Source organism: Carcharhinus amblyrhynchos, chromosome 7 (assembly GCF_965287045.1).
Source record: "Carcharhinus amblyrhynchos chromosome 7, sCarAmb.v2.hapA, whole genome shotgun sequence".
Lineage (NCBI taxonomy): Eukaryota > Metazoa > Chordata > Chondrichthyes > Carcharhiniformes > Carcharhinidae > Carcharhinus > Carcharhinus amblyrhynchos.
In genome coordinates, this window is record NC_137330.1 from 268,544 (window position 1) to 280,303 (window position 11,760).

General features: G+C 54.6%; 1 protein-coding gene across 1 annotated transcript in view; it reads right to left on the reverse strand.

Annotated features, from left to right (window-relative positions):
* LOC145345290 (uncharacterized) overlaps positions 1-10,314 on the reverse strand; it is a 20,537-nt gene extending 10,223 nt beyond the window's left edge. The window contains exons 1-4 of the mRNA XM_080193108.1: positions 10,231-10,314; positions 9,681-9,842; positions 9,169-9,364; positions 8,102-8,237 (exon numbers count right to left, since the gene is read on the reverse strand). Coding sequence (XP_080049234.1) covers positions 8,102-8,237; positions 9,169-9,364; positions 9,681-9,821 — 473 coding nt within the window. The 5' untranslated portion in view covers positions 9,822-9,842; positions 10,231-10,314. The remainder of the gene's footprint in view (positions 1-8,101; positions 8,238-9,168; positions 9,365-9,680; positions 9,843-10,230) is intronic.
* Between the last annotated feature and the right edge of the window lie 1,446 nt (positions 10,315-11,760).

An 11,760-nucleotide genomic window follows, 5' to 3' on the forward strand; every position in this document is an offset into this window, starting at 1 on the left:
ACAGTCCCTCACATTCCGGAAGCGGCCGCGACAATGTTTCCATATGACCCAGACCCCGCCCCCCAAAATGCAGAGCCCCGCCCCATGGCCCAGGATCCCCGCCCCCTTCGCCCAGACCCGCCCCCATGGCCCAGGATCCCCGCCCCTTCACCCAGACCCGCCCCCTTCGCCCAGAACCGCCCCCATGGCCCAGGAGCCCCGCCCCCATGGCCCAGGATCCCCGCCCCCTTCACCCAGACCCGCCCCCATGGCCCAGGAGCCCCGCCCCCTTCACCCAGACCCGCCCCCTTCGCCCAGAACCGCCCCCATGGCCCAGGAGCCCCCGCCCCCCTTCACCCAGACACGCCCCCATGGCCCAGGAACACCGCCCCCTTCACCCAGACACGCCCCCATGGCCCAGGAGCCCCGCCCCCTTCACCCAGACCCGCCCCCATGGCCCGGGATCCCCGCCCCCATGGCCCAAACCCGTCCCACTACCCGGAGCCACGCCCCCGTTCCCCATCCCCGTTCCGCCCATTTTCCCCTCTTCCCGCTCCCTCCCCTGCCCCGCTCCCCCCCCCAACATAACACCGGCCTCTACCTGTCGGTGGAGTGATGTGTGTGGGGGGGTGTGTGTGTGTGGGTGTGTGGGGGGGTGTGTGTGTGTGGGGGGGGTGTGGAGAGCGCGTTCCGAGCTTCCAACGGCTCTCTGAGTGACATAATGGCGGGAGGGGGGGGGGGGGCAGATCATTCTCTGTGGGGGGGGGAGTGAGGGCAGATCATTCTCTGTGGGGGGGGGAGTGAGGGCAGATCATTCTCTGTGGGGGGGAGTGAGGGCAGATCATTCTCTGGGGGGGGGGAGTGAGGGCAGATCATTCTCTGTGGGGGGGAGTGAGGGCAGATCATTCTCTGGGGGGGAGTGAGGGCAGATCATTCTCTGTGGGGGGGGAGTGAGGGCAGATCATTCTCTGGGAGGGGGAGTGAGGGCAGATCATTCTCTGTGGGGGGGGAGTGAGGGCAGATCATTCTCTGGGGGGGGAGTGAGGGGCAGATCATTCTCTGTGGGGGGGGAGTGAGGGCAGATCATTCTCTGGGGGGGGGAGTGAGGGCAGATCATTCTCTGTGGGGGGGAGTGAGGGGCAGATCATTCTCTGGGGGGGGGGAGTGAGGGCAGATCATTCTCTGTGGGGGGGGAGTGAGGGGCAGATCATTCTCTGTGGGGGGGGGAGTGAGGGCAGATCATTCTCTGGGGGGGGGAGTGAGGGGCAGATCATTCTCTGTGGGGGGGGGAGTGAGGGCAGATCATTCTCTGGGGGGGGAGTGAGGGCAGATCATTCTCTGTGGGGGGGGAGTGAGGGGCAGATCATTCTCTGTGGGGGGGAGTGAGGGCAGATCATTCTCTGTGGGGGGGGAGTGAGGGGCAGATCATTCGCTGTGGGGGGGAGTGAGGGCAGATCATTCTCTGGGGGGGGAGTGAGGGGCAGATCATTCTCTGTGGGGGGGGAGTGAGGGGCAGATCATTCTCTGTGGGGGGGAGTGAGGGCCAGATCATTCTCTGTGGGTGGATAAGGGGGACAGTGATGTGTGTGGGTAGTGGGGGGGTGGATAAGGGGGACAGTGATGTGTGTGGGTAGTGGGGGGGGTGGATAAGGGGGACAGTGATGTGTGTGGGTAGTGGGGGGGTGGATAAGGGGACAGTGATGTGTGTGGGTAGTGGGGGGGGTGGATAAGGGGGACAGTGATGTGTGTGGGTAGTGGGGGGGTGGATAAGGGGACAGTGATGTGTGTGGGTAGTGGGGGGGGTGGATAAGGGGGACAGTGATGTGTGTGGGTAGTGGGGGGGTGGATAAGGGGGTCAGTGATGTGTGTGGGTAGTGGGGGGGTGGATAAGGGGACAGTGATGTGTGTGGGTAGTGGGGGGGGGTGGATAAGGGGGTCAGTGATGTGTGTGGGTAGTGGGGGGGTGGATAAGGGGACAGTGATGTGTGTGGGTAGTGGGGGGTGGATAAGGGTGACAGTGATGTGTGTGGGTAGTGGGGGGGTGGATAAGGGGGTCAGTGATGTGTGTGGGTAGTGGGGGGGTGGATAAGGGGACAGTGATGTGTGTGGGTAGTGGGGGGGGTGGATAAGGGGGACAGTGATGTGTGTGGGTAGTGGGGGGGGTGGATAAGGGGGACAGTGATGTGTGTGGGTAGTGGGGGGGGGGTGGATAAGGGGGACAGTGATGTGTGTGGGTAGTGGGGGGGTGGATAAGGGGGACAGTGATGTGTGTGGGTAGTGGGGGGGTGGATAAGGGGGTCAGTGATGTGTGTGGGTAGTGGGGGGGGTGGATAAGGGGGACAGTGATGTGTGTGGGTAGTGGGGGGGGGATAAGGGGGTCAGTGATGTGTGTGGGTAGTGGGGGGGGGGTGGATAAGGGGGACAGTGATGTGTGTGGGTAGTGGGGGGGGGTGGATAAGGGGGACAGTGATGTGTGTGGGTAGTGGGGGGGGGGTGGATAAGGGGGACAGTGATGTGTATGGGTAGTGGGGGGGTGGATAAGGGGGGGAGGTCTTGCTGCAGCTGTATAGGGCATTGGTGAGGCCGCAGCTGGAGTACTGTGTGCAGTTTTGGGTGCCGCACCTGCGCAAGGATATTTTGGCCTTGGAGGGAGTGCAGAGGAGGTTTACTAGGCTGATACCGGAGTTGAGGGGATTGAGCTATGAGGAGAGGCTGAATAAACTAGGCTTGTACTCGTTAGAGTTTAGAAGAATGAGGGGAGATCTCATTGAGATGTGTAAGATGATGAATGGGATGGATAGGATAGAGGTGGAGAGACTCTTCCCACTGAAAAAAGACAGTAGGACTAGGGGGCACAGCCTCAAGATAAAGGGGGGCGGTTTAGAACAGAGTTGAGGAGGAACTTCTTCACTCAAAGGGTGGTGAATCTCTGGAATTCTCTGCCCGTTGAAGTGGTGGAGGCTGCCTCGCTAAATATTTTTTAAGAAGCGGGTTGATGGGTTTTTTGATTAGAGAGGGGATTAAGGGTTATGGGGAGAAAGCGGGAAAGTGGAACTGAGCCACAACAGATCAGCCATGATCTTATTGAATGGCGGGGCAGGCTCGAAGGGCTAGATGGCCTACTCCTGCTCCTATTTCTTTATGTTTCTTATGTTCTTATGACAGTAATGTGTGTGGGTAGTGGGGGGGGGTGGATAAGGGGGACAGTGATGTGTGTGGGTAGTGGGGGGGGTGGATAAGGGGGACAGTGATGTGTGTGGGTAGTGGGGGGGGTGGATAAGGGGGACAGTGATGTGTGTGGGGGTGGGGGGGGTGGATAAGGGGGACAGTGATGTGTGTGGGTAGTGGGGGGGTGGATAAGGGGGACAGTGATGTGTTGGGGGTGGGGGGGGTGGATAAGGGGACAGTGATGTGTGTGGGTAGTGGGGGGTGGATAAGGGGGACAGTGATGTGTGTGGGTAGTGGGGGGGTGGATAAGGGGTCAGTGATGTGTGTGGGTAGTGGGGGGTGGATAAGGGGGACAGTGATGTGTGTGGGTAGTGGGGGGGGTGGATAAGGGGGACAGTGATGTGTGTGGGTAGTGGGGGGGGTGGATAAGGGGACAGTGATGTGTGTGGGTAGTGGGGGGGTGGATAAGGGGGACAGTGATGTGTGTGGGGGTGGGGGGGGTGGATAAGGGGGACAGTGATGTGTGTGGGTAGTGGGGGGGGATGGATAAGGGGGACAGTGATGTGTGTGGGGTAGTGGGGGGGGTGGATAAGGGGGACAGTGATGTGTGTGGGTAGTGGGGGATGGATAAGGGGGACAGTGATGTGTGTGGGTAGTGGGGGGGGTGGATAAGGGGGACAGTGATGTGTGTGGGGTAGTGGGGGGGGTGGATAAGGGGGACAGTGATGTGTGTGGGTAGTGGGGGGTGGATAAGGGGGACAGTGATGTGTGTGGGTAGTGGGGGGGTGGATAAGGGGGACAGTGATGTGTGTGGGTAGTGGGGGGGTGGATAAGGGGGACAGTGATGTGTGTGGGGGTGGGGGGGTGGATAAGGGGGACAGTGATGTGTGTGGGTAGTGGGGGGGATGGATAAGGGGGACAGTGATGTGTGTGGGTAGTGGGGGGGGTGGATAAGGGGGACAGTGATGTGTGTGGGTAGTGGGGGGTGGATAAGGGGGACAGTGATGTGTGTGGGTAGTGGGGGGGTGGATAAGGGGGACAGTGATGTGTGTGGGTAGTGGGGGGGTGGATAAGGGGGACAGTGATGTGTGTGGGTAGTGGGGGGGGGTGGATAACGGGGACAGTGATGTGTGTGGGTAGTGGGGGGGGGTGGATAAGGGGGACAGTGATGTGTGTGGGTAGTGGGGGGGGTGGATAAGGGGGACAGTGATGTGTGTGGGTAGTGGGGGGGTGGATAAGGGGGTCAGTGATGTGTGTGGGTAGTGGGGGGGGTGGATAAGGGGGACAGTGATGTGTGTGGGTAGTGGGGGGGTGGATAAGGGGGACAGTGATGTGTGTGGGTAGTGGGGGGGGTGGATAAGGGGGACAGTGATGTGTGTGGGTAGTGGGGGGGGTGGATAAGGGGGACAGTGATGTGTGTGGGTAGTGGGGGGGGGTGGATAAGGGGGTCAGTGATGTGTGTGGGTAGTGGGGGGGGTGGATAAGGGGACAGTGATGTGTGTGGGTAGTGGGGGGGGTGGATAAGGGGGACAGTGATGTGTGTGGGTAGTGGGGGGTGGATAAGGGGGACAGTGATGTGTGTGGGTAGTGGGGGGGTGGATAAGGGGGACAGTGATGTGTGTGGGGGTGGGGGGGTGGATAAGGGGACAGTGATGTGTGTGGGTAGTGGGGGGGGTGGATAAGGGGGACAGTGATGTGTGTGGGTAGTGGGGGGGGGTGGATAAGGGGGACAGTGATGTGTGTGGGTAGTGGGGGGGGTGGATAAGGGGGACAGTGATGTGTGTGGGGGTGGGGGGGTGGATAAGGGGGACAGTGATGTGTGTGGGTAGTGGGGGGGGTGGATAAGGGGGACAGTGATGTGTGTGGGTAGTGGGGGGGTGGATAAGGGGGACAGTGATGTGTGTGGGTAGTGGGGGGGGTGGATAAGGGGACAGTGATGTGTGTGGGTAGTGGGGGGGGGTGGATAAGGGGGACAGTGATGTGTGTGGGTAGTGGGGGGGGGTGGATAAGGGGGACAGTGATGTGTGTGGGTAGTGGGGGGGGTGGATAAGGGGGACAGTGATGTGTGTGGGTAGTAGGGGGGGGTGGATAAGGGGGACAGTGATGTGTGTGGGTAGTGGGGGGGTGGATAAGGGGGACAGTGATGTGTGTGGGTAGTGGGGGGGTGGATAAGGGGGACAGTGATGTGTGTGGGTAGTGGGGGGGTGGATAACGGGGACAGTGATGTGTGGGGGGGGTGGGTTTCCCGCTTTTTGTTCCTGAGCTGCTTTCTCTGCGTTCTGCGGCCCAGGAGTGATGTGATACGGGCGCGATCGTACACAGTGTTTTTCTCACTGCAGTTCAGAGGCTCCGATCGTTCCGGGTTCGATAAGACCCGCTCACAGCGCGAATGGGATTGGAGGTGTTTCTTTCAGGCTGAGTGCGTATGGGAGCGCCTGAAGGCAGATTTCCAAATCGGATCGGCATTACGCCCAGATTCAGCGTTAAATGAATCAGGTAAAATCAGATCCAGAGAACTGGGTGGGGGAGGGGATCATGATACAGAACTTTCCGGAGCTCCCATCCGAAGGGTAGGATTGCCATCTACTGACGAAATGTGAACATAGCAGTCAAACCCCGTGCAGTGCCCGGAGAAAAGCAAATTACTGCGGATGCTGGAATCTGAAACCAAAAGAGAAAAAGCAGCAAAATCTCAGCAGGTCCCGGCAGCGAGTGCAAGGAGAGAAAGCAGCTGATGTTTCGAGTTCAAATGACCCTTTGTCAAAGCTGCTACAGTGCTGTATGGGGACAGTGTAGAGGGAGCTTTACTCTGTATCTAACCCCGTGCTGTACCTGTCCTGGGAGTGTTTGATGGGGGGACAGTGTAGAGGGAGCTTTACTCTGTATCTAACCCCGTGCTGTACCTGTCCTGGGAGTGTTGATGGGGGGACAGTGTAGAGGGAGCTTTACTCTATATCTAACCCTGTGCTGTCCCTGTCCTGGGAGTGTTTGATGGGGACAGTGTAGAGGGAGCTTTACTCTGTATCTTACCCCGTGCTGTACCTGTCCTGGGAGTGTTTGATGGGGGGACAGTGTAGAGGGAGCTTTACTCTGTATCTAACCCCGTGCTGTCCCTGTCCTGGGAGTGTTTGATGGGGACAGTGTAGAGCGAGCTTTACTCTGTATCTAACCCCGTGCTGTACCTGTCCTGAGAGTGTTTGATGGGGGGACAGTGTAGAGGGAGCTTTACTCTGTATCTAACCCCGTGCTGTACCTGTCCTGGGAGTGTTTGATGGGGGGACAGTGTAGAGGGAGCTTTACTCTGTATCTAACCCCGTGCTGTCCCTGTCCTGGGAGCGTTTGATGGGGGGACAGTGTAGAGGGAGCTTTACTCTGTATCTAACCCTGTGCTGTACCTGTCCTGGGAGTGTTTGATGGGGGGACAGTGTAGAGGGAGCTTTACTCTGTATCTAACCCCGTGCTGTACCTGTCCTGAGAGTGTTTGATGGGGGGACAGTGTAGAGGGAGCTTTACTCTGTATCTAACCCCGTGCTGTATCTGTCCTGGGAGTGTTTGATGGGGACAGTGTAGAGGGAGCTTTACTCTGTATCTAACCCCGTGCTGTACCTGTCCTGGGAGTGTTTGATGGGGGGACAGTGTAGAGGGAGCTTTACTCTGTTTCTAACCCTGTGCTGTACCTGTCCTGGGAGTGTTTGATGGGGGGACAGTGTAGATGGAGCTTTACTCTGTATCTAACCCCGTGCTGTCCCTGTCCTGGGAGTGTTTGATGGGGGGACAGTGTAGAGGGAGCTTTACTCTGTATCTAACCCTGTGCTGTTCCTGTCCTGGGAGTGTTTGATGGGGGACAGTGTAGAGGGAGGTTTTAGTCTGTATCTAACCCCGTGCTGTACCTGTCCTGGGAGTGTTTGATGGGGGGACAGTGTAAAGGGAGCTTTATTCTGTATCTAACCCCGTGCTGTCCCTGTCCTGGGAGTGTTTGATGGGGGACAGTGTAGAGGGAGCTTTACTCTGTATCTAACCCCGTGCTGTACCTGTCCTGGGAGTGTTTGATGGGGACAGTGTAGAGGGAGCTTTACTCTGTATCTAACCCCGTGCTGTCCCTGTCCTGGGAGTGTTTGATGGGGACAGTGTAGAGGGATGTGTCTCATTCTCTGTCTCTCTGGTTTTCTCTGCTCTATTTTGGTCCTCTGGAGGCACTTACAGTAACATCGATAATCATCAGACCTGAGCTTATCATCAGCAGCACATCTGTCTGCTGATCAACTGCTGAACCTCTGTCTCTCTCTCTGTCTGTCTCTCTCTCTGTCTATCTATCTCTCTCTCTCTCTGTCCCTCTCTTTCTCTGCCTCTCTCTCTGTCTGTATCTCTGTCTGTCTGTCTCTCTCTCTCTTTGTGTGTGTGTCTTTTTCTCTCTCTCTCTCTCTGTCTCTATGTGTGTCTCTATCTCTCTCTGTTCCGCTGGCTCTCTTTATCTTTCTGTCTCTTTCTCTGTCTCCCTCTCTCTATTGTGTGTGTGTCTCTGTCTCTCTCTATCTCTGTGCCCATCTCTCTCTCTCTGTCTCTCTCTCTCTATATTCCTCTCTGTGTCTCTCTCTCTGCCTCTACGTTTCTCTGTGTGTCTCCCTCTCTCTGTTTCTCTCTCCGTCTGTGTGTATGTGTCTCTCTATCTCTGTGTCTCTCTTTCTCTGTCCCTCTCTCTCTCTATATATATATTTCTCTGTGTCTCTCTCTCTGCCTCTATGTTTCTCTGTGTGTCTCCCCCTCTCTGTCTCTCTCTCTATCTCTGTGTGTGTGTCTCTCTCTCTCTGTCTCTGTGTCTCTTTCTCTGTCTCTATATTTCTCTGTGTGTCTCTCTCTGTCTCTATATTTCTCTGTGCGTCTCCGTCCCTCCCTCTCGAGGTTTTCGCTCTCTGCCTCTCTTCCCCTCTCCCTCCCTCTCCGGGGATGTTCTGACTTGTCCTGTCTCCTCCAGCTGTTGCTGCTCCAGGAGCTGACACACTTGCTGAGGAATCCCACCGCCCCCCCGGGCCCCGTGGGCTGAGTTCTGTCGGAACCAACCACAGTTACCACAGAGGTGGGGAGCTGACTTCCTGCTGACAGCCACAATTGAACATTAATAGAGCAACACAACACAATCTGACAAGACCTTTGATGTGTCTATTGCGAAAAAATCTCTTTAATTCATCCTGATCTTTGATCATCGGTGAAATATAAAAAAATGTCCACAGCATTAGGAGGAAGGGGTTGTTCTTGGAACAAGTCTCTTTACCACAAATACAATTGCAAATAAAATAGTCTAGACTTTTACTTACCGATAAATAATAGTTTAAATACAGCAATTTAAAAATAAACTTTTGGGTCGGGTCTGCCTGTCCAAGGTGGGCGATTGGGCGATGGTCCATGGCCCTTTCGCACCCCTGCCTGGACAAACCGGAGTTAGTCCCTGGCCCCGCTGTGCCCCCAGGTTCGCTGCGGGCCCTCTGTATCAAACTCATTAAATAAAACTGCTGCCCTCATGTTCGGGAAGAAAGCGCCAACGCCCCCCTCCCCAGCCCCTCCCCGCTGTACCCACGCGACCGAGGGCAGATCCCGCGTGTCATAAATAAATAAATAAACTCATAAAGCAATAAGTTAAATCAATAAATTAGAAACAGGGGTTTGTCCCCAGCCAGTCGGCTTGCGTTTTTGGTCCCGTTGCCTTAGAGATTGAGAGAAAGCAATGACTTGGGGGTCTTTCGACCTCCTAAATTGAGTTCTTTTTGGGATTTAGCGAGAGCGTTCTTGTGAGAGGCGTCCATGGGTGTGGCTGGCTGGTACCCCCACCCACCCACCCAAGCAGAGGGGTGGTGCCGCCATTTTTTGGCGGGCTGAGGGAAAGAAGCGAAGTCTATCGACCTCACTCTCTCCCTCCCTCATTCTCCTCGATACGAGGACAAAGAGAAAGAGGAGAGAGAGGGACGGAGCAAGGGAAGCTAAGGCAAAAAGCAGTCGCAGAGGAGGTTGGCCACGCTCAGTGCTGACGGCGGAAGGTTTCTGGAAGGTCTGGTCCCAGCCTCAGCGCCCCGAGGCGCAGGGCCAGAAGCTCGCGAGCCGCCTTGTTGACGAAGGTTCGTAGGTCACGGAGGATGATGAACCCCGCCCGCAGCATGGCCCAATCGGTGCTGTCGGAGAGCGAGAGGGGCGCAGCCGTGCCCACTGGAAGATTCCGTTGCTGCATCTGTGATTGGAGGAGAAAGAGAGAGCAAGAAAGTGAGGTTCACATGTACTATTCATATCCGAATGGATTCTTAACACTCGGGATTCATGGGGTGTGGAACAGGCTCGAGGGGCTGAATGGCCTCCTCCTGTTCCTGTGTAACAGGCTGGAGGGGCTGAATGGCCTCCTCCTGTATATGGCCACCGGGGGGAGTGTCAGCCTGGATTATGGAGCTCAAATCCTAGAGTATATACATGTACCCCTGACAGTGCAGCACTCCCTCAGTACTGGCACCGGTGGGGAGTGTCGGTCTGGATTATAGGGTGCTGTTTCTCACCTCTTGTTCCACTCTGTTGGCGAGGTTCTGAAGCAGGGTAAGGGTTTCTGTGATTCTGTGTTCCAGCGCTGTCCCCTTTATGATCTTAGTGCTTTGTAACCAGCGGAGATGCGCCTCGTATGTCCTGAGGTAACGCCCCATTATTGGGAGACTTTCAGCTGCCTAAATAACAACAGATTACATTAAAATTCTGTTATCCTCCGGATGATAGGGAGGGAGGGAGGGGGGTGAGGGGGAATTTGAACAGGAGGATGAGGATTGTAGGGGCTGGAGGAGGTTACAGAGATAGGGAGGGAGGGAGGGAGCGAGGGATTGGAACAGGATGAGAATTTGAAAAATGGAGACAGTGTGTGTCTGACCACAGAGGGGAGGAGACGAGGGGGTGAATCTGAGTGAATTTGGATACAGCGGGAACTGCAGAGTTTCACGGTGAGATGGGAGATGGGGGAATGAAGAGAATGAGGTAAGTTGGGAAGGGTGGAGTATGGAGGGGTCTGAAGCACGAGGGTGGGGAGGGGGAGAGTTTTGGGAGCAGGACTAGCTATCGTACCTGTACGGACTCTAAATCAAGAGCGCTGCCTGAGAGTTCTGGGAGACTGGGTAACTGGTGTTCACCTTTCAGAGAAACTCCATCCAGTTTTCAGCTTAACCTGTTAGAACAAAATTCAACATTTAACCACTGTCCCAAAACCCCTCGATTAGATTCCAGTCTGTAACTCACTCCCGGGTATCTGTTATTCTATATATAAACCACCTCGAACCCCTCGATTAGATTCCAGTCTGTAACTCACTCCCGGGTATCTGTTATTCTATATATAAACCACCCCGAACCCCTCGATTAGATTCCAGTCTGTAACTCACTCCCAGGTATCTGTTATTCTATATATAAACCACCCCGAACCCCTCGATTAGATTCCAGTCTGTAACTCACTCCCGGGTATCTGTTATTTTATATATAAACCATCCCGAACCCCTCGATTTGATTCCAGCCTGTAACTTACTCCCGGGTATCTGTTATTCCATATATAAACCACCCCAACCCCTCGATTAGATTCCAGTCTGCAGCTCACTTCTGGGTATCTGTTATTCTATATATAAACCAGCTGAAATCCATCAATTAGATTCCAGTCCTGTAACTCACTCCCGGGTATCTGTTATTCTATATATAAACCACCCCGAACCCCTCGATTAGATTCCAGTCTGTAACTCACTCCCGGGTATCTGTTATTCTATATATAAACCACCCCGAACCCCTCGATTAGATTCCAGTCTGTAACTCACTCCCGGGTATCTGTTATTCTATAGATAAACCACCCAGAACCCCTCGATTAGATTCCAGTCTGTAACTCACTCCTGGGTATCTGTTATTCTATATGTAAACCACCCGGAACCATTCGATTAGATTCCAGTCTGTAACTCACTCCCGGATATCTGATATTCTATATATAAACCACCCTGAACCCCTCGATTAGATTCCAGTCTGTAACTCACTCCCGGGTATCTGTTATTCTGTATATAAACCATCCCGAACCCCTCGATTAGATTCCGGTCTGTAACTCACTCCCGGGTATCTGTTATTCTATATATAAACCATCCCGAACCCCTCAATTAGATTCCAGTCTGTAACTCACTCCCAGGTGTCTGTTATTCCATATATAAACCACCCCGAACCCCTCGATTAGTTTCCAGTCTGTAACTCATTCTCGGGTATCTGATATTCTATATATAAACCACCCCGAACCCCTCGATTGGATTCCAGTCTGTAACTTGCTCGCAGGTATCTATCATTCGATATATAAACTGCCCTGAACTCCTCAACTAGATTCTAGTCTCAAACTTACTCCCAGATATCTATTATTCTGTATATAAACCACCTGAAACCCATCGATTTGATTCCAGTCTGTAACTCACTTCCGGGTATCTGTTATTCTGTATATAAACCACCCCGAACCCCTTGATTAGATTCCAGTCTGTAACTCACTCCCGGGTATCTGTTATTCTGTATATAAACCACCTGAAACCCCTTGATTAGATTCCAGTCTGTAACTCACTCCCGGGTATCTGTTATTCTATATATAAA